The 26,417-nt window shown below is 37.4% G+C and overlaps 1 protein-coding gene across 2 annotated transcripts in view; it reads right to left on the bottom strand.

Moving 5' to 3' along the window:
- Nucleotides 1-26,417, bottom strand: part of Tti1 (Telo2 interacting protein 1) — a 600,292-nt gene that overhangs the window by 492,152 nt on the left and 81,723 nt on the right. For both annotated transcript variants that reach the window (XR_016547507.1, XM_090382195.1), the window contains exon 4: nucleotides 14,957-15,105. Coding sequence is in view for 1 of the 2 variants with exons in the window: in XM_090382195.1 (XP_090238321.1) it covers nucleotides 14,957-15,105 (149 nt within the window). In the remaining variant the exon portion in view is untranslated. The remainder of the gene's footprint in view (nucleotides 1-14,956; nucleotides 15,106-26,417) is intronic.

Raw genomic sequence — 26,417 nt, 5'->3', positions numbered from 1 at the left:
TGCATTTGCGATTATACCGATAGCTGGAATTGTGTTAGTTTTTACGTTATGGTGAAATGTGTTTCCCCTTCACTGATATAAAAAACAAATACATTTTCAGAATCTTCTCTTCATTCCTATCGTGTTGCGTTCGATTGGGGTGATTCTGCGTTCGACTGCCATTTCTTGTAAACACAAAGGCGAATCGGGCATAAGCGAATTCGGTTCGTGTTATACAAGATATCGTTCCCCTATGTATAAATCATGTATGATCGAATTCATGTAATGTAAACACGTGTTATACGAGGACTGACTGTACAACGTAAATAACACAACTAGTCAACTATTTGAGCATGAGAGCACAGTAATGCACATGTATTTCAGTGGACCAAAGTTCAAGATCATGTGACTGCTAAATATGGTTAACAATTGTATTTAAAATCAACTTGAATTCCTCCGTCCTAGTGGTCAGGGTGAAGTATAAACACATCACAGTGTAATAATAGGTGGATTTTGAAGGAATCTTCAGACAACAAAAGTACAGAGATAAATGCATTATATGCGTTATATTAAATTCAAGAGTGTTAAGCAGAGACAAAACTACTAATTGTGAGCACTGTGCAAGATTTTCAAATAGATTTTTGTTTGGGGAAGATGGAAAAGATATGTATCAATTCAAAACTGATCCTAAACACTTCTCAGAACATGGCATACACTGAAACTTTAACAAGCTGACTTTTACTTATTGAGTAATATACAAATATCCAAAACACTTTCATTTCCATATACAGATAACTTTTCTTTCCTTTTTTTTTTAATAACATTTGGGATGCCGCCCCTTAAATTTTTCTGAAACCCCCAAATTTAAAATTTCAAGAATATCTGTCAAATGGGAGTTGAGTTACATGCAGATGGACAGAGCAGGTAAAAGACTCTGAGAAGCACCTTCCTCTCTTGATCTTGGAGGCTTACCAACTAACCATCGGTTGGTAAGTGACATAATACAATGCAACTTATATTGCATCTCCATGCAATAATAATAAATGACAAACATATTTCAAGATTATCAATTAGAATAACACAAAATCCATATTATCTGCTCCTTGAATTGACAAGTTTTGGTTATGGCTATGCCATACTGTCTGTGCCACAATGGTGAGGGTGCAAAGAATTGAGCATCTAATGGTACATATGCTGCTCACCATTTGGAAGGATAGTGAGTGAGTGAGTGAGTGAGTGAGTGTGCACGTGCGTGTGTGTGTGGTGTGTACGTGCATGTGTGTGTATGTCAATACTACGTATAGTGTGAACATATATCTATCCTCTATTTCTCTCACTCCTTTAATAATCTTCAGATGTGCAAAATCATTCCACCAAGGGAGTATTGAATGGACAACCCAATGCAGACGCTCTTTATGTGACTAACAATGGCAATGGCATTCAGTGACATATCCAGGTATCATCTAGGCATCATTTAGAATGCCTCCCACATTCATTTTCTTTATTTTTGAATTTTTGGTTAAGGAGGAGCATATGCCCACCTCTGCTATTATTTAGGATATTCTATCCTAAATAATAGAATAAACATAAATATAAACATAACATAAGAAACTACAAGAAAATTTTGTTACAACGAACTTCTAGGGGATGCATGAATCATTTAATTGAGCTATAATAATGAATATCACTGAAAATTACTTCAAATATACGCTTTAAAATCAACAATAAATAAAAAAAAAATACATAATACATGAGTAAAAATATTTGCTTAGACATTTTTTTCAAAGCATATTATACTTATAAAAAAAATACTGTACAGCATAAAATTTCAATAATACACACTTTCAGAAATACAATATAATAAATATAACTTTACCTTTTACCTGCATGTATTAATACATCAATTATTTTTAATATTTATTCATATATATTTTTTTTTTTCTGTGCATTATTATGAAAATTCAAGTTTAGTGCAAGCCAGAATGTGATTTTCGTCTATAATAAGTTAAATTAAATTACATAAGGTTTTTCTTTATTATTTTTTTTCTTGTCATCTTTAACTGAAGCAAGTGGGAAGGAAATTTAAGACCAGGGGGAAAAAGAATATCCCAGATATGACAGTATCAAAGTACAGGAACCCTTAGTGAAGAGTAGTTACATGGTTCAAATGGTTCAAAGTTGATTGTGTGTGTGTGTGTGTGTGTGTGTGTGTGTGAGAGAGAGAGAGAGAGAGAGAGAGAGAGAGAGAGAGAGAGAGAGAGAGAGAGAGAGAGATCACATGGGTCTTAATTTCAGGAGGAAAGCAGACTATAATAATTTAAGATGCTACATTGCCTCTATTAGTTAATGGCAAAGGAGGGTGAATACTAAGGGGAAATACAGAATACTTTTAGAGAAGCATTCACAGAAGCTCTGAATGCACAGATACAATTAAGAATATACAGCAGGAGCAGGATGCCATAATGGATAAATGCAGAGCGAACAAGTTTAAAAGAACAGAAGATAGCATGGGAAAGTTAGAGCAATCCAAGGTACAGAAGCTAACAACATCCATACAGTGATCTGTAATGTTACCACAAGAAGGTTTAGGCTGGCAAAGGTGATTTTGAGAAATCACTGGCTAAGAGAGCAAACAATGGGATCAAGAAGTTTTACACATATGTGAATAATAATAATAATAACAAAAAAAAAGCATATCATATCATACTGCATCATTACATAATGAATAAGGGAAAGTCGTAGATAATCCAGATAATTTTGCTGACAAACAAAAGGTACTTCATAGACACATATACAGATGAAAGATACTTTGTGGAAAGGAGAAGCAGTGCAAGCGAAGCTGAGCAATACAAAATTGGTGATAATGAAATTATTAAAGATTACTAATTAGAAAAATTTTCAAGCATGAAGGCAGGTATTATCCCTGAGGTAATATACCCAGTAATTTTCGAACCATTATGATTAATTGTGAAGGCATTATTGGATATCAGAGAGAGAGAGACCGGACTGGAAAAGTACCAACATATTGCCAATACATAAAGACACTTAACAACAGACCACTCAGTTTGACTTCATTAATAATGAAATATGGATAATAATGAATAATATTAAGGATTAAAGGCAGAAATAGTATTCTGAAGGAAACATAATACCATTTTGTAAAGGGAAATCTTATTGCACTAATCTAGTTAGCTATTATGAATGGGGCAGTTTTGATAAAATAATGCTGGATAACTGCTGGATAAAATAATGAGGTCTATAAGACTTTGAGAGGGGACAGGAAAATTTCTAAATTTCGTTATTACTGCTAAGTACAGTACAGGTACAAGGAACAATAATACTCATCACAGCAACATGGCCAGGAGTTTTACATCAAGGCAGAAACATTTGATACATTTGATTGAAATTGGAAAAAAGAAAAAATATAATAATAATAAATAAAATATGACATAGTAGCAAAAATCAAGAATAAGTAAAAAACAATGGCAGGGAAGTTGAATCAAAGTGACAAAGTGATCCAATAAATCTGATTGAACAAATTCGTTGACAAATTTGGTTGGATACTATGATGTGGTTACAAAAGAACTGGATGCAAAAATTAATTTTGCTATCATATACTTGGATTTTCGGAAAGCTTTTGATACTGTTGCACATGAAGCCTACTGTACAAATTGGAGCAGTATGGCATTAAGGGCAAGTTGCTACAATGGATAAAAGGATGGCTGAGTGGGAGAAGACAGAGTGGTAATCAATGGGCACTGCTCTTTCTGGACTAATGTTATTAGTGAAGTTTCCTGGGGTTTGGTGTTGGGGCCCATTGTTGTTTTCTGTTTTATCAATGATATTGATGAAGGTTTATTAGGGTTAATGTCTAAGTTTGCAGATGATACAAAGATTGGCAGGGTTGTTAATGATAGCACACTACTGTAACAGGTTCTGGAAAAGTTGAGGAGAGGGCTGAAAGATGGCAACTGAAGTTTAACATTGACGTGCAGGCAAATTTTTACAGCTCAGGAAAATAGATAAGTTTTTTCTGTTTTATTAACTTAAATTGGCATATTAACTTATTTTCTAGAGTAGCTTTATATTCCTAGTTACGATACTTAGTTTAAATTTTAACTTAGATAGAGATTTTGTAGGTTATTACTTAGTATCGGTAAGGGTATCCAATCCACGTGTTTTACAAATTTTGCAGTGCTGGCGAATGGAATGTTTTTAGCTATATTTAGCCGCTTTATTGACTAATTGTAATATTAAATTATTTTGTATAAGTAGCTTATAGACCTAGTCAAGATCCTTGGTTTATTCTGAATTGAGACAGCGAGACTTTGGAAGTTAATCAATACTTGTGTCGTAGATTTACAGTTTGTAACTTGCTGCATTGTTATACGATACAATGTTATATCCTGAACTAGATAGCGTTAGCTTAGTAAAGTATAGTATAGTATATAATATTATCAATTAATCAGTAAAATTTATTAATTTTGTTGAACTTCATTGTCAATTAAATTGTACTTTTTAACTAAATACATATAACGACTTAGATTTTACAAACGTAACATAATTAATTAATACATAACTTGATATGGAAGTTATATAAAGAAACTCGAAGATTTTCATCAATTCGGCCCTGGAAATATTGTGCAAAGATCAAGGGGTAGAATTTTTTTCAGCCTGGTCTGTACTTGTGAACAACAGCTCCTACAGGGATGGGATACACTTAAATAGAAAGGGTGCGAGAAAATTTGCTGATGCTATCGAGGAAGTTAGATGGGTCGGAAAACTGCTAGCTTGGGGGGGGGATACAAGGACTAATAGATTAACAGCAGCCACTGGCAGAGGTGAAAGTGATTCTTGCACTGCTTCTATTGGAATGAGTAGCAGCCTGGAAAACATGATGCGGGGTATTTCAGAGACTGATGGGAGGAATCGCAGAACAAGTAAATACATGGGCTATATTAGGGTAGCTAAGAATAAGAACAGGTGCATGTATACTTACATGTACACCAATGCTAGTAGTTTGGTAAATAAATTTGATGAATTTGAGGTATTGCTCAAAACATCAAAGGCAGATATTGTTGGCATATCAGAGATGTGGTGTCACACAGATATAAGGAATGTAGAACTGGAATTTGGGGAGTACAATGTGTACAGGAAGGATAGACAAAATAGAGAGAGAGGAGGGGGTTATGCTATTAGTTAAGAAACACATAAAATCCAAGGAAGTGAAGCCAGTCAACATCGCTGGACAGTGCAGTGTCGAGTCAGTTTGGTGTGATATGAGCACTGAGAGATCAAAATTGAGAGTAGGAGTGTGTTATAGGCCTAATGACTCTGATGAGTATAATGAGAAACTGTACAGCGAAATAGAGTCAGCCAGCAAATCAGAGTGTTATAATGGGGGATTTTAATTTCCCAGATATTGACTGGAATTTGTGGGTTGGTCACACACACATAGCAAGGCTTTTGTGGATTTATTGGATGATTGTTTTCTACAGCTGTTGTTGTTGTTGTTGTTATTTGGTTTTTAGGAGCATTAGCAACTAAGGCCATATTGCTCCATGATATGCGGTGGTCATTCCCTGACCTTTCCGCATCCTCTGTATTTGGTGGTGACGGGCTCGAAACCCGGTCTAATCAAGAAGTGTGTGCTACGCACTGTTGCTCCTTCCCACCTGGCTACGGAGGCGCCGTTTTCTACAGCAGCATGTTCGGGAGGCAACTAGAGGGAGTAAAACTCTTGATGTGATTATTAGTAGTGATTTTTCATGCATTAAGAATCTGGAGATAAAGGAACCACTAGGCGGCAGTGATCACAGTGTGCTGAAGTGGGATTTACTCAGAGGTAACTACCATTAAGGGTAAAGGGAAGGGTTTTTGCTTTTGTAAAGGTGACAACGGTGGTCTGAGACAGTATTTAAATTCTATACGGTGGGACCAACTGAAGATGTTACCAACAGCAAATTCAAAATGGGAAGCATTCAAAGAATTAATCTTGGAAGCTACTAGGCTTTTATTTTTATACCAACTAGGAAATATTGTTCAAGATTTAGGCCTAAATGGATGTCAGATTTTTTGGTTTGGTTTGGTCTTTTTTTTTTTTTTTTTTTTAGGAGCATTAGCAACTAAGACCATATTGTTCCGGGATATGTGGTGGTCATTCCCTGACCTTTACGCATCTCCGTATTTGGCGGTGACGGGCTTGAACCCCGGTCTAATCAAGAAGCGTGTGCTACGCACTGCTGCTCCTTCCCACCTGGCTACGGAGGTGCCATGGATGTCAGATGAACTAATTAGACATGTGACAGAGAAGAAAAATGCATGGGATACATTTAAAATAACAGGTGACACAGAAGATAATGATAGATATAAGCTGGTCTGTAATCAAGTCACAAAGGAAGTTAGGCAGGCAAAGGCAGATTACAAGAAATCTTTGGAAAAAGGATGCAAACAAAAACAGCAAAGGGTTCTTTACTTAAGTAAACTCTAGAAGGAAGGGGATGAATCAGATTGGTCCACTTCACATCGATTGTTCAAACTAAATGAATATTTTGCATCTACATTCACATGAGAAGTTATTCAGGGAGGGGGAATGCCAGAGGTGTATTAAACTCTGGCAGTAAGCTAGATAATCTTATAATAATTTAGAGTAAAGTGGAGGAGAAATTGTTGAAGATAAACATAAGAAAGGCACCTGGGGTGGATGGAATCTATCCAGTTATATTAAAGAAGGCAGCAAAGGAAGTATGCAAACCCTTAGCCATAATTATGAGAGCTTCCCTGGACTCAGGAGAGGTACCCATGGACTGGAGCTGTGCAAATGTGACCCCAAACCGCAAAGGGAGATGCAGGTAATTACAGACCTGTTAGTTTAACTTCTGTTGCAGGGAAATTAATGGAGGCACTGGTTCAAGAAGCATTGCAGGATCATCTAGACAAGACTTCACTGACAGCAAAGACACAGCATGGGTTTGTTAAGGGGAAGTCTTGTTTGACCAATTTTATTGGTTACTATGATGTAGTCACAAAGGAACTGGATGCGAAGAATAACTTTGATATCATATATTTGGATCTTAGAACGACCTTTGATACTGTTACACATGGAAGACTGCTGCACAAATTGGAGCAGTGCGGCATTGGAGACAAATTGCTGCTATGGATAAAGGGATGGTTGAGTGGGAGAAGACAGAGTGGTAATCAATGGACACTGCTCTTTATGGACTAATGTCATTAGTGGAATCCCTCAGGGTTGTGTTGGGTCCATTGTTTGTCCAAGTTTGCAGACGATATGAAGGTTGGAAGGGCTGTTAATGACACTAATGACAGTACACTGCTGCAACAGGATCTAGAAAAGTTGAGCAAATGGGCTGAGAGGTGGCAAATGAAGTTTAAAATTGACAAATGTAAAGTACTACATATGGGAGGCAGTATCCCCAGAGTAACGTATCAACTCTGTGGTACTACATTGACAGTGGAAGAGAATGAAAAGGACCTGGGGGTAATTGTGCAGGCAGATATGAAGTTTTCTGAGCAGTGCAGACGGTCTGGAAGAGTAGCTCATGGTGTCTTGTCAATGATATACAGGAATTTTTCTAGCAGGGATAAGGAGGTGATTATCCCCTTGTCCTCAGTGGTCAGGAGCGGAGTGCAGTAGCACACACACTCTTTGAGTAGACCGGGGTTCAAGCCCCTGACTGCTGAATACGGTCGATCTGCCAACCCGTAATGGACCGGCATGGCAGATTATGGTCCACTGCCCTCAGCATGAATTTGTGAAGAGGCTTCCATCCTGCAGTGGGTTGATAATGGCTGCACTTTACCTTTTTTTTTATCACCTTGTATAAGGCAATGGTCAGGCCACACCTTGAGTACTGTATACAGGTCTGGAGGCCTCATTCTAAGAACGATGTAGAGCTCTTCAAACGAGTATAGAGAAGGACAACAAGATTAGTGAATGGAACAAAGGGTTGCCCTTACAAAGAAAGGCTTAAATTTTGCAAATTACAGTGTCTGGAGACTAGGCACCTGCAAGGTGATCTGATTGAGGTGTATAAAGCCTTGAATGGTTTGAGCATGCTCAATGCTGATGGGATTCTTCCTCTTGCTCAGAATAATCGCCTGAGGGCATAAATTCAAATTGAGGAAAGATAGTTGTAGGATAGATGTTCGGAAGTTTGTCTTTAGCCAGTAGGTGGTTGATTGCTGGAACAAACTTCCATCTGTCGTAGAAGTTGATAGCTTAAATAGATTCAAGGCAGAACTTGACAAACATTTGGAGCAAGTGGATGGGTGAAATAAAGATTTTTTTTTTTTGACTGATCCTATATAAGCTTACTTTCTTGCATCATGTGCCTTTGCTAATGCTAATGCTTTCAAATTTAACCCTAAATTGTGACTTTTTTTTCAATATTGCCTTGTACTTTTTAATTAAGTCTGTAGATCTCTACTTTGAATGTCACTATGTGTGCCAACAGGTACAACAATAGCACCTTTTGTGTACTTAAAAGATAATATCTGCTCGACAACGTCATCAACCTTTGCCTTGATATTAGCTGAACCAATATTGTCTTAATTTGTGATGTTGGAATAATGCCAAAGTTTTGTACAATTAAAGCCTCCACAAACTTAAATTTTGGGACAGATTAATTGTTCCATATTTCTATGACACCAAGATCTTTCTGAAAAAGTAATTATAATTAATACACTTTTTTTCATTAAAACTAATGATTATTTTGGTGAGAAAAAAAAAAAAAAAAAAAAACATAACATTTGCAAAATTTTCAATTATTATCAAAAAAATGAAGTGAAAGTAACAAGCACTGCAACCTACTGATTAAAGTGAAACTGTAGTAACCAAAGGTGCAATTCCAAATACTGAAATACTGTTTTCAAATATTATTTTATGTTTTCAGTGATTTGATGTTTTCAAGGTGTTTTCAAATATTATTTGAAAACACCAATGTCTGTGATAAATGGCATATTTTTTACGGCATGTCTGTGATCAAATTAATTAGTTTATTGACTGCTGAAATTCAGGTGAATTTAATTTTAACCTGATGGGGAACATGCTTTGTAAAAAGGATAGGTGGAACAGGACCAGAGTATGTCTGCCAGGGGCAAAGGTTGATGACGTTGTAGAGCGGATATCATCTTTTAAGGGCACAAAAGGTGATATAGTTGTACACGTTGGCACTAATGATATTGAGTAGGAGACCAGCGGAATTACTTAACAAGTATAGGTCACTGTTGAAAAAAAGCCGTGAAGTAGGGTTGAATTTGAAAGTGTCTGCAATTCTGCCCAGACACGATAGGAGGGAGTATATGATGAGAGCCTTGCCGATCAATTCGGCCCTGGAAAGATTGTGCAAGGCTCAAGGGGTAGAATTTTTTTCAGCCTGGACTGTACTTGTTAACAGGAGAGATTGCTTCTACAGGGATGGGATACACTTAAATAGAAAGGGTGCAAGAATATTTGCTGATGCTATCGAGGCATGTTAGGTGGGTCGGAAAACTGCTAGCTTGGGGAGAGACAAAGACTAACAGATTAACAGTAGCCACTGGCAGAGGTGAAAGAGATTCTTGCACTGCTTCTATTGGAATGAGCAGAAGCCTGAAAAACAAGATGCAGGATATTTCAGAGACTGCTGGAAGTCATTGCAGTACAAGTAAACATATGGGTTGTGTTAGGGTAGCTAAGAATAGAAACAGGTGCATGTATAATTTGTACTTGCGTGTACACCAATGCTAGGAGTTTAGTAAATAAATTTGATGAATTTGAGGTATTGCTCAAAACATCAAAGGCAGATATTGTTGGGATATCAGAGACGTGGTATCACACAGATATAAGGAATGTAGAACTGGAATTTGGGGAGTACAACGTCTACAGAAAGGATAGACAGGATAGGAAGGGAGGAGGGGTTATGCTATTAGTTAAAAAACACATAAAATCCAAGGAAGTGAAGCCAGTCGACATCGATGGACAGGGCAGTGTCGAGTCAGTTTGCCGTGACATAAGCATAGGTAAATCAAAATTGAGAGTAGGAGTCTGCTATAGGCCTAATGACTCTGATGAGTATAATAAGATACTGTACAGGGAAATAGAATGGGCCAGTAAATCAGAGAGTCTTATAATGGGGGATTTTAATTTCCCAGATATTGACTGGAATTTGTGGGTTGGTTACTCACACACTAGCAAGGCTTTTGTGGATTTATTGGATGATTGTTTTCTACACCAGCATGTTCGGGAGGCAACCAGAGGGAGTAATACTCTTGATCTGATTATCAGTAGTGATTCTTCATGCATTAAGAATCTGCAGATAAATGAACCACTAGGTGTCAGTGATCACAGTGTGTTGAAGTGGGATTTACTCAAGGAGGTAACTACCATCAGAGGTAAAGGGAAGGGTTTTTGTTTTCGTAAAGGCAAGTATGATGGTCTGAGACAGTATTTAAATTCTATACAGTGGGACCAACTGATGATGTTGCCAACAGCAAATACAAAATGGGAAGCATTCAAGGAATGCTTGAACATACCAACCAAGAAATATTGTTCAAGGTTCAGGCCTAAATGGTTGTCAGATGAACTAATGAGACATATGGCAGAGAAGAAAAATGCATGGGATACATACAAATTAATGGGTGACATGGAAGCCTATGATAGATATAAGTTGGTCTGTAACCAAGTCACAAAGGAGATTAGGCAGACAAAGGCAGATTATGAGAAATCCTTGGCAAAGGATGCCAAGAAAAACAGAAAAGAGTTCTTTACCTATTTAAACTCAAGAAGGAAAGGGATGAATCAGATTGGTCCACTGGATGTTGATGGTTCAACAGTTCAGGATCCTGCTCAGGAGGCTAACAATCTAAACGAGTATTTTGCATCTACATTCACACATGAGGAGTTATTCAGGAAGCGGAATGTCGTAGGTGAAGTAAACATTGGCTAGATGATTTTCTAATAACTGAGAGGAAAGTGGAGGAGAAATTGTTGAGGATAAACATAAAAAAGGCACCCGGGGTGGATGGGATCTATCCAGTTATATTAAAGGAGGCAGCAAGGGAAGTAAGCAAACCCCTAGCCATAATTATGAGAGCTTCTTTGGACTCAGGGGAGGTACCCATAGACTGGAGATGTGCAAATGTAACCCCAATTCACAAAGGAGGATCAAAGGCTGACACAAGTAATTATAGACCTGTTAGTTTAACTTCGGTTCCAGGGAAATTAATGGAGGCACTGGTTAAAGAAGCACTGCAGGATCATCTGGACAAGAATTCAGTTATACACAGCATGGTTTTGTTAAGGGCAGGTCTTGTCTGACCAATTTGATTGGATACTATGATGTAGTCACAAAAGAACTGGATGCAGGGAATAACTTTGATATTATATATTTGGATCTTAGAAAGGCTTTTGATACTGTTGCGCATGGAAGACTGCTGCACAAATTGGAGCAGTGTGGCATTGGAGGCAAATTGCTGCTATGGATAAAGGGATGGTTGAGCGGCAGAAGACAGAGAGTGGTAATCAGTGGACACTGCTCAACGTGGACTAATGTTATAAGTGGAGTTCCTCAGGGTTCAGTGTTGGGTCCATTGTTGTTTGTTTGTTTGTTTGTTTGTTTGTTTGTTTTTTGGTTTTAAGGAGCATTAGCAACTAAGGCCATATTGCTCCGGGATATGCGGTGGTCATTCCTCGACCTTTCCGCATACTCCGTATTTGGTGGTGACGGGCTCGAACCCCGGTCTAATCAAGAAGCATGTGCTACGCACTGCTGCTCCTTCCCACCTGGCTACAGAGGCGCACCCATTGTTGTTTTCTGTATTTATAAATGATACTGATGATGGTATATCAAACTTAATGTCCAAGTTTGCAGACGATACAAAGGTTGGAAGGGTTGTTAAGGACACTACTGATGCTATGCTGCTGCAACAGGATCTGGAAAGGTTGAGCAGATGGGTTGAGAGGTGGCAAATGAAGTTTAACATTGACAAATGTAAAGTACTACATATGGAAAACAGTAACCCCAGATCAATGTATCAACTCTGTGGTACTACGCTGACAGTGGTAGAGAATGAAAAGGACCTGGGGGTAATTGTGCAGGCAGATATGAAGTTTTCTGAGCAGTGCAGACGGTCTGGAAGAGTAGCTCATGGTGTCTTGTCAATGATATACAGGAATATTTCTAGCAGGGACAGGGATGTGATTATTCCCTTGTATAAGGCATTGGTCAGGCCACACCTTGAGTACTGTATACAGGTCTGGAGGCCTCATTTCAAGAAGGATGTAGAGCTGCTGGAACGAGTACAGAGAAGGGCAACAAGATTAGTGAATGGAACAAAGGGTTGCTCTTACGAAGAAAGGCTTAAGTTTTGCAAATTACAGAGTCTGGAGACTAGGCATCGGCGAGGTGATCTGATAGAGGTGTATAAGGCTTTGAATGGCTTGAGCATGCTCAATGCCGATGGGATTCTTCCTCTTGCTCAGAATAATCACCTGAGAGGACATAAATTCAAATTGAGGAAGGACGGATGTCGGATAGATGTGCGGAAATTTGCCTTTAGCCAGCGGGCAGTTGGTTTGTGGAATAGACTTCCATCACTTGTTGTTGAAGTTGATAGCCTAAACAAATTTAAGGCTCAGCTGGATAGGTATTTCGAACGAATGGAGGGGTGAAATGGGAGTAGTGGTTGTGTTTTTTTTTTTTTTTTGGCTGATGCTGAATAAGCTTGCTTTCTTGCATTCATATGCCTCTACTATTGCTAATGCTAATGTATACAGGTGTTACTATGACTGGTCATCAAAAAATGCTCATTTTTATACTCCTGTTTCCCCCACCACTCCAACTGGTAGGTTATCCGAACAATTAAAGTCTCATTCCTCGATAACATCAGCAAAGACCTCTTTATTCAAATGAATCCCATCTTTACAAAATAGCTTCCTTCTACCTACTAGGATGGACCATGTAGTTAGAAATCTCCGTCCTCAAGCCTTGAGTTAATCCAATGGCTTTCATTCTCCTATTGTACTGAACAAAACTACAGATATGTATGCATTCTGAACTAATTTCAATGTCAGACAGGCAGTGTGAACCCTGGCATACATATTATCAGAAGCCCTAATATAATATCATGGGAAGAACCCAGAACCAGTAGTATATGCACTGTTCCGGGAGTCATCAGAACTTCCTTCTACCTACTAGAAATCTCCTTCCTCGAGCCTTGGCTTTCAGTCTCGTATTGTACTGAACAAAACTACAGATATGTATGCATCCTGAACTAATTTCAATGTCAGACACAGGCAGTGTGAACCCTGGCATACATATCAGAAGCCCTAATATAATATCATGGGAAGAACCCATAACCAGTAGTATATGCACTGTTCTGGAAACTGTCAGCACCTATTGGCCCTGGAGCAACTGTGCTTCATTTTAAATCCAGCCTTGTTCTAACTTGCAGTATTTTTTCAGCATTCCCCTTTATTTAACCAGATCATCAGTTCATTTACAGCTAATATTATTTCACAAAAATAATACTTTCTTTATCCCTCACCCACCCCTTTTAAAACTTGCAACCTGTTGGTTTAGCAACTTAACTTCTATAATGTTTGCTGGGAAAAAAAAAAAAAAAGTTTCTTGAATAGGTCTAAGAATTTTGGAAGTAACACTGAACATATGTTATACAGGTAACTCTCGTAAAACACGGTAGGTTGATTCCTACTAAATTTCGTGTAATGCAAAACTGTGTTATACTGGACTAAGAACCAGTACAAAAAGGGGGGTTACATTCCAAAAGCTAACAAAAATATGGCATTTTTTTTATAACTATCGGAAACTTAATTTTTATAGTAGTAATAACTTAATATTTTAACTTTATTTTTATAATAGTAGTAACTTAAATAGTAATAACTGAACAAACATTTTAACTTACAAACTGTGATACTTATATGTAAGATAATGTATGTTCATTTAATTTTCTTCCTCTTCAATACTGCTACACAATCTCTTCTGCAGCATCTAGATTTTGTGTAGCTTCTGCTCTCTTGTCATGAACTGCACTCTTCGAAGTCACAATTATTTTTTATGGTCTCAAACAAGCACAAGTTCAATAGCACAGAACTTAACCGAGGGATCTCCAACAAAATACAGTGGAACCCTACTTTAAATGATACGTGAAAATTGGAAGAATATTTCTCAGTTAGCAAAATAAAAATATATGTACGCTTACATACATAGCTTAATTAATACATACTGTAGTAAGTACATGCTAAGTAATTGATTTTTTTTTTTTTTTTGGTTGTAAAATTTAAAACAGTAAAAATGATAAGCAATTAATAACAAAGAACACGGCATGCACAAGTTGCAACAAACACGATACAGAGTAATGAGTTTCTGAAAATTTATTTATGTGTTTTATATGACTGAATATTTCATGGAAGGGGAAACAACACATTTCACCATAATAACGTGAAAACCCACAGAATTCCAGTTATCGGTACTATAGCAAATGCAAGAAGATCGAGTTTACTACCCGTTTATAATTGATTACACTAACAGAAAAGACGAATAAACCGGAAACTGCAATAAGTTTTTATTGTTTTATGGTAGTGACCTCCAGAAATGTGCTTTAGAAAAATATCACGAAGGCAATAATGACTAGTGAGTCAAAAGTGGGGATTCACAAAAAGGAATGGAAACATTGAAAATTACATCTAACATAATAGCAGGGTTTTCCCAGCACAAAAGCTCAAAAATACCATGTTACAAGATTTACCACAATTCTCAAACAGTGTTAGAGTGAAACCTTGTTGTAGAAGTATCTTGTTGCGCAAGGATTGCTGCAATTTATCAATCATGTTAGAGCGAAACTGTGTTGTAGAAGTACCGTGTTATACGGGGGTTACCTATGTTTACTTTTGTATGAATTGCATAATGGATTAATTATGTTATTAAATAGCACTATTATTTTTCTGCAAATATCAAACCTTTCTGTGGTAACAGTAATGTCCCAATAGTTTTCAATGCTGCTACTTGTAAACTTCTTGCCTTCTCATGTTCTGCCAGCCAATTTAAAACATAGGTTGCATGGCCTAAAGAAGAACTAAAGCTCAAACAGTACATCTTTTGAAGAACACTAGATAAACAGGAGAGAATAAAAATAGAATAATTTAAAGATACAAACATGAATATAAAAAAAAAACTAATGAATATATCAATATTCTAATATAATGTAAGGTAAATGTGGTAATCAGAAACAAGAATAAGAAAAAATAAGAATTGTATATACACTAAGCATTTTCAGCAGTGCTACTTTATAAATTCAAAACTTTATTCTTCTTCGAGTCAGACTAAAACTGCACCTTCTAACCTCAGTCTTAATCAGAGAAAAGCCCTCGTAGAACTTAGACAGGATGATAAAATCATAGTCTTACCCACCGATAAAGGCAGATCAACTGTGATAATGGATAAAGAGGAATATTTCAAAAAAGCCTTAGATCTTCTACAGGATAGTTCCACATATAGTTACCCGGAGAAATCCACTAGTCGGCTTAGAACGAAAGGTTAATAGGATGTTACAACTTTGGCTGAAAGCGGGAAAAATTACTAAGGAGGTGTTCTAGACTTTACATGCAACAGGATGTCAGCTACCCAGATTCTATGGTCTTCCGAAAACACATAAGGTTGGGGTCTCACTCAGACCGATCGTATCTTTTATTGGTAGCCCTACCCATGCTTTATCCAGATGTTTAGCTAAGTTGATTTCTCCCATAGTTTGACGTTCCATCTTTACTATTAAGGACAGTAAGGACTTTGTGACATTTGTAAAGGAACAGAGTATAGAAGAGGGTGAGACTATGATATCTTTTGACGTAGTGTCTCTGTTTACATGCATTCCCATTGAACATGGAGTACGATGTGTAAGAATGGCCCTAGAGAAAGATGATACCCTAAGTATCAGGACTCTCCTTAATATAGAAGATATTTGTAGTGGTGTAGAGCTTTGTTTGTCCAGCACCACTATGGTATTTCAGGATGTTATGTATAAGCAGGTTCACGGTGCGGCAATGGGTTCTTCCATAAGTGCCATTGTAGCAAATTTGGCTATGGAAAAATTGGAAACCAGGATTTTTGATGGGTAGCCCATCCCCCCCCCATGCGCAAATGGAAAAGGTATGTCAATGACACGTTTACATTATTCCGGAATCCCCCCCCCATACTTCTCCTTCAACCCATGCATGGTACTAAGTACTATAGGTTTTGATACCTTTCGTGTTTGGGGTTTTCATAAAAAAAAAAAAAAAAAAAAAAATTATTCGGAGGGGGGGAGAGAGAGAGGGAGGATGAGGTTCTTAGTTTTCTCAATAGCTTCTCCCCATTCATTCAGTTTACCTCGGAGGTGGAAGTGGATGGTACCTCCCGTTCCTGAATGTATTGGTCCATAGAGAAGGCCTTAGGTTAAAAACTAGAGTCTATAGGAAGCCTATGTGCCGAGGCCAATACACTCATTATAGTTGGGCACAAACTAATCAACATAAGAATAGTGTCGCTAAAGCATTATTGGATAGGGTTGGGTCCCACTGCAGTACCCCTGGGGACAGAGAAGAGGAAATTAGACGAGTCACAGCAGACCTCAAGAAATGTGGCTACCCCCAGAAGGTCATGGACAGATACATTAGAGGTGTGGAGTACCACAGAGAGCCTTTTACACCAGTTGCCACGGCTTACATTCAAGGCCCGGATAGTTGCCACGGCTACTATCCATGCCTTGCTGAGCGGTTAGCATGAGTATTATGGGATTAACAGATATGCTGTGTGCAGCTTCTGGGATGGAGGTTGCACACAGTGTCCCATAACAAAAGATTGTAGTAGTGGGATAGTGTATGAGATTAAGTGCCCGGATTGTGGGGAGTGCTATGTTGGTGAAACAAGGCACCGGTTCAAGGACCGTCTGAGGGAACATATGAATGCTATAAAGACCGCGGATTATGGGAAGTCTGCTGTGGCAGAACATTTTTGGGAGAAGCATCATCATCAGATCTCCCCAGATGAAGGTGTCATCATCGACCGTGCTCATAGAGTTTGGGACCGCAAATGGCTTGAGAGCTTACGAATTTGTTCATCGGAGAACAATACCATTAACAGAGACAGGGGAGTTCATATGCATCCCCTCCTTGAGGCTTTAGTACTCGGACGGGATGACCAATTCCACCTGGCACGCTCCCAAGCCATTTCCGGTTCTAGTACGCATGAGGGGAATACCGCCCATGTGCCTGTGGAACCATGTGAGCCGTGAACCTGCTATTATTTAAGGATGTGTTGCAATTAAAAATGTACTGTTGAGAAAAGAGGTGGATGCCTCTGAAAGCTTCAGTATCCGGTATTTTAAGTGATTTTAAGTGTTTTAAAGTATTTTAACGTATTTTAACATATTTTAATGTTTATAATGCTTTTATCGCTCTTATTTTATTTTATTTGTATTATATATTTTATTGTAAATAGTTTTAATTGTAAATATCTATATTATGTACATTTATTTTGCAGTATTAAAGGTAAACTGTTATTTTAATACAACACGGTTGGTGTATCAATATAATTGCTTGTGAATATTCATAGCGTAATAGGTACTATTAAACTATCAAGTTTTGCTAAAATTGTGTAATACTGTCAAACTGAATTTAATTTAAATGGAACTCATACCTCAGATTACAACAGCACAGCAAACAGCCTCAAAGTAGCGGGAATGCCATGGCTTGAGGAAGAATTAAAGGGGCAATTCTCCCATAAATCATGACCTAACAAAATGTGCTGCTTGTGCAATGTTTGAGGACCTTTTTCGAACAAGATGTGATACATCAAATGAAGGTGTGTGTGTGTGTGTGTGTGTGTGTGTGTGTGTGTGTGTGTGTGTGTGTGTGTGTGTGTGTGTGTGTGTGTGTGTGTGTGTGTGTGTGTTTTCGGTGCACAGAGTTGAATAAATTAGGTGCCAAATGAGCATTTTGAGAGCTTGAAGAGTAGAGTGGAGCCCTCGAAGGAATTAAAATGGAAGACTTTTCAAGTTCTCAGCTGCTCAATTCAATGCCAGAGATCACTCTTGTCCATTGAACAACACAGCATCAATCACCAAGACACAATGTGTAGATCCCACAGAAAGCAGTTTCCTGTTACTGACAATTGAGTCACTGTCAGTGAATCTATTGTCAGGGTAAAAGGAAATATACTGTAAAAGAAGGATAGGTGAAATATACCAAGGTATGTCAGACAGGGACAAAAGTAGATGACACTGTATAGCAGATAACATCTTTTAAGGGCACAAAAGGTGATATTGTTGCACATGTTTGCACTAACAATATTAAGAGTAGGAGATACAAGGACTAACTTAATGAGCACAGCAAAGTTCAGAAAAAGTTGCAAGTTATGATTCATTTGAAAGTGTCTACAATTCTGCTCAGAGATGATAGGAGGGAATACATGTTCAGAGCCCTGTCAATCAATTCGGCCCTGGTGAAAATGTGCAAGGCTCTTCTTTTTTTTTGTTAGTTGTTGCCGCATCAGCTTCTGTGGCCATATTGCACCTCCCAAGGTTTTTGCATTTTCTACTCTGATCCAAGCCAGTGGCAGGATTCGAACCCGCAATCCTTGGGTTGCCAGGCAGGCACTTTATACCCACCCGGCTAGCCTGGTCAGCAAAGGGTGCAAGGCTTGTTAACAAGTACATGGTCTGTACTTGTTAACTGGAGAAACTGTTTTTCCAGAGATGGAATACACTTAATTAGAAGGGGTGCAAGAATACTTGCTAATGCTATCGAGACTTCGGTGGATCAGAAAACTGCTAGCTTGGAGAGAGAGAGAGAGAGAGAGAGAGAGAGAGATGCCCAGACTAATAGATTAACTAGTAGATTAGATTAAACTAGAGCTGCAGGCAGAAGTGAAATTAATTCTTGCATTGCTTCTATTGAAACATGCAGAAGCCTGGAAAGTAAGGTGTCAGGGATTTCAAGCCTTGCTGTGGTTCGTCATAAAACAAATAAATATGTGGGCTGTATTATGTTCAACCATCTTATGCACTAAGAGTAAAAACATGTATACTTGCATGAAAACAAATGCCATGAGCACAGTAAATAAATTTGATGATTTGAAGTACTGATTAAGTCAACAAATATAATTAATTAATCTAATTAATTGTAATTATCTAATCAGATCAGACCCTTGTGGTTTGAACAAAAAAAGTTATTTTATTTTTTTTGCTTCTGTTGTATAAGCATTGCTTCCCGGTATCACACTGCCAATACTAAAAAAAAAAAAAATTGCAGCAGTGTAAATAATGCAGTTTTTAGATAGTGTGCGAGTATGAGATAAACAGCGGCTGAGTTTCTGACTAGAAACTTTTCCGATAATTGACATACATTGACGAATGAAATGACTGCTATTCATTGTTCATGAATAGCAATCAGCAAGCCTCATTGAAAGTGTATTAACCTGTATGTATATATGTATGCAGATTGGTTGGTTCAGTTTAGTGGTGCAAAAACAACTATGGTTATAAGGCCCAAAGTTTAAATTTCAAGAATGATCAAGATTTTGTAAACCTTTTAAATAGGTTTACCTTGTCAAAAGGTTATATGTACAGAAATAAATAAAAGGCAGTATAAGAGTAAAAGTAACTATACAGAAATAAATAAAAGGCAGTATTGGAGTAAAAGTAACTATCTATTTTATTCATGTGTATACAGATTGATAGCTTGTAAACACTTAAAAACTGCCAACACATGGTCATATTCAGATAAAATCTGACCAGGTGACTATGGCTCAGTCAGATGGTTAAGAGCAGTAAAACATGCATTTCTAAAATTGGTACATTCCATTAAAACATGCTTAATGAATAAAATGGTGTCACATTTTTCACACACAGGAGGGTCATCAGCCCTCAACAGAAAGTAATGTGTCAGATAACTATGCTTTTATGATCCCTGTGCAGATTAGACTGCCACGGTTTGATTACAGGTTTAATCTGATATAGTTCATTTGTTACTTGTCCATGTTTGTTTGTTATTTGGTTTTTAGGAGCATTAGCAACTAAGGCCATATTGCTCCGGGATATGCAGTGGTCATTCCCTGACCTTTCCGCATCCTCCGTATTTGGTGGTGACGGGCTCGAACCCCTGTCTGATCAAGGAGTGTGTGTGCTACGCACTGCTGCTCCTTCCCACCTGGCTACAGAGGGGCCTTACTTGTCCATGCCACAAATCTTAGAACTGAGAATATACCTTATTATGAATTAGATTCCAAAGCTAACTTTATAGCGTGGAGTCTGCAGTATTGCAGTATATGTTGCATTCACAGGAAATCTGCTGGGATGTAGTATTGTCTAAAAAGACAGCAGCAGATCCCACACACAATTTCAAATTGGTGTGTGAGAAAAAATATGAATGAGTGACTGAAAAAAAATAAAATAAATAAAATATATATTTTATTTATTTTTTTACAAAAAAAGCACATATACAGTGCTTTTTTTGTAAAAAAAAATAGGTGCCAGTACTCATTCTTTGCTATTATAAAAAAAATTACTCATTACCCAGTACTCATTCTTTGCTATTATAAAAAAATGAAAATTAAAATGATATGAAAAGTACTCTAAAATTTTTTTTCCTGATATTGTTACTTTCGTAGTAATGTTTTTGGAATAAGAACAACAAATTTAGTATATTAACACAGTTTATTATTCAAGTATATAAAAAAATAAATAAAATGTGAATAAAATAAGTAAATATATCAGTCAACTACTGAGTACCGGGCACTCAGGATGAAGGGGCCCATAGTCACAATTGGCCGTTAGTGTAGTATCTCAAATAGAGAGCTTTATGGTAACTGAAAAAAAGTTTCTAGTAGCCCGCTTGTCCTAAAACTGAGGAACTAACGAAAACGCTGTCTATTTGAATCTTTCCAGTTGTTGTGAATGACAAGACTGGGAGAAGCGATTCTGACTTCTTCCTAGAGAAGTGATTAGAGTCTTGGGGGAGAAGCCACTGGCAGGTGAGGGCCGTGTAAGACTCCGTGTAGACGGCTTCCCACCACCACTGCCTCAACACTGGCTCTCTGAGTACTTCCTTGCCGGGACAATTCCAGCTTTGAAAATTGTTAAAATATACTTCTCGTCGCAAAATTTATAGATGACCTTTATAGAATTATTAACTAACTATTTAGCAACCTTTTTGTCACCAAAAGGAGAGTTACTTAGTACAAAAAAGTGCGCTATGCTATCGAAGTGCAATAGAAAATTGTTTTTTTAATTTTAATACAAAAAGTAAATGGTAGATTTCAATCGGAACAGTTTTTCATTGATAAGCATCGAATAACGTAGCAAATGTGATTTTTAAATTCTTATCTCCATTACGACGGAAATAGAGGGGGGAGTGGGACACGAAAATTACATTTTCCTGTCTGGAGCTGCCATTTTTAATTTTAAAAATATTTAAAAATTATATTTTAAACATACTTGCTGAGCTCTTTCCAACGGTGTATAATAAGCTATAGGTCGTGAACATTTTTATCCCCCTCCATTTCTCAGACAAATTTTTGTCAGCAACGATCAATATGGCGTTATGTTGGTCCACGATGTACAAACCCATGCAAAAAAAACAAGACAGACAACCGAGTGACATTTTAAGGGTCCTTCGTTAGACTATGGTCCCTAAAAATAAGTAAAAATAATTTAATAATAAAGTTTTTGTAGAATATTCCAAATTTTTATTAAGTTCTCATCCGACACCCTATGCCGACTTCTTTTCTTCCTGTTTGTGTCTCTTGCTGAATGATGTTTCTGAAGCAGCCACGAATCGACATATTTTGCTGGATCGAAGTCGGTCAGCGGTGGGCCTACAATTTTAAGAAATAGTAGTGAAGAAACTGTTTTTGTCATCAACGAAGCTGTGGTTGGGTAACAATCAGATTCATTTGTCAAAATTCTCATTCACATTCACTCAATGAAACTGGTATCGTACTCAGAGTGTCCATCAAATGCTTCAATTCTTCCGAAACCATCTTTTCAATTAGGTACCCCCGAAATCCCTGAATTGTATCGCTTGCATTTAACTGTAACCTAATTGACAATTTTCTAACTTCAATTTCACCAAATGCCAACATTTCATGTTTTGAAGGTTTAACACATTTGTTGTCTTCGTTTTACTTCTCTCGTCATCGGTATTGTCACTAGTTCTTATATTTATTTTATTTTATTTTTTTTTTGAGACTGTCCAAAATGTTGGTGTCATTCGGATATTCAGGTACTGTGACCATGTAAACAGAAATAAGGAAAATTTATGGAAAAATGTGGATAACGCACTTCCGCAAAACAACAGATGATTATTTGTCAGGGTAAAAGAAAACTTTTCTAATTCTTGAATGGGACTCTTACAGTTGATTCACAGCAGTGTCTAACTTACGGCCCGCCCAGAAAGTGAACTAAAACAGCATTTTAAATCTTGTTAATTATCAAAAAAAATTCTCGTTAAATGTTTTGTTCAGTAAATGTAATTGTGCACTGTACTTAATAAAATTTTTGAATATTTTCAATTTTACTTTTAGAAGCAACAAGATATAGAAAATGTAAAGAAATCTAACTTTGAATTTTTTTCAATATGGTCCCCGTAAGGGAAAAGTTTGGACACTACTGCAATAAAAGGTAGACCAGAGCCCATTGGGAATACACCTTGATCTGCTCACTGCTGACCAGCGCAATTTCTCCGCATGAGGGACAAGTGGTCGGATAGGTTTTACCAGGTACCACTAAGTTGCAGAATGGTAATCCCTTCAGCTCTCAATTCGCGCAGCAGCACTAATTGCCTAAAGGAGAGAAATGCGAACAGTGTGTACCGAGTTAATTCTCTCTTAATCCGTTCATTATATGAAAATTTTCTCGCTCAATGGAAAGTATTTCAAATGTAACTTCCAAGGGGAATTCAAAATAATTCTCTATAAAAGGACTTCGTTAAACAGAGGTCCAACTGAGTAATTTAGAATTATAAAAATGGTTATACAGTTTTATATAGAAAATATCTTAACAATAGACAGTGAAAAATGTAAATTTAGTTAAATAACTTTAAGCTTATTTGAATAGTAGATAAACATGCGAAAAAAATTTACGGAATATTACAAATGCGTTCAAATGTCACATGTCACTGTTAATAAAGGTGCCGGTACGCCGTACCGTCCCAAAAAAAGCACTATATATATATATATATATATATATATATATATATATATATATAAACCTAACAGAAAAAAAAGTTATTATAAATTATAAAAAAAAAAAAGTATAAAAACAGAATGCAAGTAGAGTGAGAATATGGATTATGAATGAAGTAAATGTCTCCCCCCCACTGGGAAAGGAGGGATTATTCCCCCTTCACCTTATGCATTCCCCACTGCCAGCTAACATACCCACCCCCAGAGTGGGATGGGCAGTTTGACCTTCCTACCGGATTCGACACTACATGGGCCTGACAACCATCACCAACGAAGAGATATACTGTGGCTTTGATGTCAACATGCCATTTGGCAATCTAAACTATGTACTCAAACCCAGTTCCCTTTAAAACCTCATCCCCAGGAAGGGGAGGAAAGAGACAGGTCTCTGTCTCCTCCCCTCCCTGCCTCCCCCATACTTCAGCAGGTGGGGCTCGTCCCCAATGACCTCTTTGGAAATGCCTATTCCATCGTTCCAATCCTTCTACCTGTTCCCCCACTCTAACTAAACTGACTGAGTACACCCATAACAATGCCACCAAATTCTAATCAATGTCTAAAAATTCAACCTCTTTTAGCTTTTCCACATTATAGTGTTCGCAGTCTTTTTTTTTTTTTTAAATATATATATTTAAAGAGGCCGAAAATGTAAAAAACCAAATCTACTCATATATAAATATACGAACATATGTAATTTAACATGCTGACCACAATAGACCTGTAGATCGAATCACCCAAGTAACTCTATAATAGCCAATACTGGCCTCCGTGGCCAAACCTAGTAAAGAATACTAATTAGCAATACAATGTAATGATAAAATAATAAAATAATAATAAAATAAAATAATAAAATAATAATAAAATAAAATAATAAAATAAACTGGATTATATTATATTATATTATATCATATTATAATATATATAAATTGCTCTTATTATTGATATATATATACAGGGTGTTTCAAAAGTGATGGTAAATAATTTAAAGGTAAACTGTCCAGACTACAATATGCAAAAAAAAAGCCTAATAAACATGGGTCCTTAAGTGAATCACTTTCGAGATATTGCACATTTCTAGTTGGGATCCACCACTGACAAGGTGAACTGTACAGAGTGGGGACCCACCACTGACTTGTTTGTTTAGGTTAGGTTATGCTCATTCTCTCCGTTTCCCCCTCTCTCAATGCTCTGAGACGTAGCAAGCATACTAGTACTCATCAAAGGATAGTCAACATGGAAAGAGGTTACAGCAACGAAGAGTATGCGGACATGCTGTTGTTGTTATTTGGTTTTTAGAAGCATTAGCAACTAAGGCCATATTGCTCGGGGATATGCAGTGGTCATTCCCTGACCTTTCCGCATCCTCCGTATTTGATGGTCATAGGTTCGAACCCCAGTCTAATCAAGAAGCGTGTGCTATGCACTGCTGCTCCTGCCCACCTGGCTACGGAGGCGCCTATGCGGACATGCACTTCATGTATGGTAAAGCCAACAGCAGTGCACTCGAGGCTATTAGTTTGTACCAAGAAGCATTTCCCCACCGAAGGCAACCTAACAGGCGCACATTCATCAGGGTACATCAACGCCTTAGAGAACATGGGCACTTTGCACATGGAGTATGACCAGGTAGGCCCAGAAGCATAACACCTGATGTTGAGGAAAGGGTGTTAGAAAGAAAATCCTGTAACATGTAACATCTGTAAAATCCTGTGGTGTTAAAACCAAAAATTAAAAATTTATCATCTTATGTTTAATAAAACCATCCTTAGCAAAGGATTCACAGCTTTTTGCTAAACTAGTGCTCCCATAGTCAGTGGCGGATCTTAACAGAAAATGTGCATTATCTGGAAAACGGTTCATTTGCGGCCCGATTTTCAGCGGGACTTTTTTGCTTATTTTAGTTTGTACTTTTCACCTTTAAGTTATTGACATTCATTTTTGAAACACCCTGTTTAAGAATATATCTTGCCACTGAAATCCCCAGAAAATAGGTAGCGAGGCCTGCCAGAGAACTTAAATAATCTACTGGGTTCCTGACCTGCCTCCTCGTGGCAAAGTGTGGACAACAGTGGGTTCCAACAGGGGCCCAATGGCTAAATGGTCAGAGAAACAACAGAACATAACACTACCCACACATAACACTCCCCCACACACTTTTTAAATTTCTGGTCTCCACAGAGTTCTGTGTCATACAAACAGAGTACACAACATGGAGATGGGGGGAACCCCTGGTGCCATCACACAACTAACACACTTTACACAATTTCAAATTTAAGCTATCTGTGTAAACTGGCAGGAGGTCAGAACGTTCAGCTCAGTATACTGAACAGAACTGAAGGTACAGAGACAGAATCAGACAATCTAGTTGTTAAGGGAGAAATTATTACGAAGTTATCCACGTGTTGGACGATATTTTTTAGCTCCGGCGAACGCTAAGTTTTTAATTATATTTACCCATTTTATTGACTTAACTGTTAATAAATTATTTTCTATAAGTAGCTTATAGTCCTAGTCAAGCTCCTTGGTTTATTTTGAATTTAGATAGAAAGTTTGAAAGTTAATACTTAGGGTTCATAGATTTTACCATTTGTAACTTGCCGCCATTGTTATATAGATGAACAGTGCACTGTTGAGTCAGTTTGGTGTGACATAAGCACTGCGAAAGCAAAAATAAGAGTAGGAGTATGTTATAGGCTTAATGACTCGAATGAGTACAATGAACAATTGTACAGAGAAATAGAGTGGGCTAGTAAATCGGAATGTCTTATAATGGGGGATTTTAACTTCCCAGATATCGACTGGAACTTGTGGGTTGGTCACTCACACACTAGTCAGACTTTTGTGGATTTATTGGATGATTGTTTTCTGCAGCAGCATGTTCGAGAGGCAACCAGAGAAAGTAATACTCTTGATCTGGTTATCAGCAGTGATCATTCATGTATTAGGAATTTGCAGATAAAAGAACCACTAGGTGGCAGTGATCACAATGTACTCACGTGGGATTTACTTAAAGATTTAATTTCCATCAGGGGTAAAGGAAAAGGTTTTTGCTTCCGTAAAGGCGAGTACAGTGGTCTCCGACAGTTTTTAAATTCTGTACAGTGGAATCAACTGATGATGTTACCAACAGTAAATTCTAAGTGGGAAGCATTCAAGGAATTAATCGTGGATGCTACTAAAAGTTTCATACCTATTAAGAAATAT

Source organism: Mastigoproctus giganteus, chromosome 10 (assembly GCF_048544385.1).
Source record: "Mastigoproctus giganteus isolate SK-2022 chromosome 10, ASM4854438v1, whole genome shotgun sequence".
Lineage (NCBI taxonomy): Eukaryota > Metazoa > Arthropoda > Arachnida > Uropygi > Thelyphonidae > Mastigoproctus > Mastigoproctus giganteus.
This window is presented reverse-complemented; position numbering and strand designations above follow the sequence as displayed.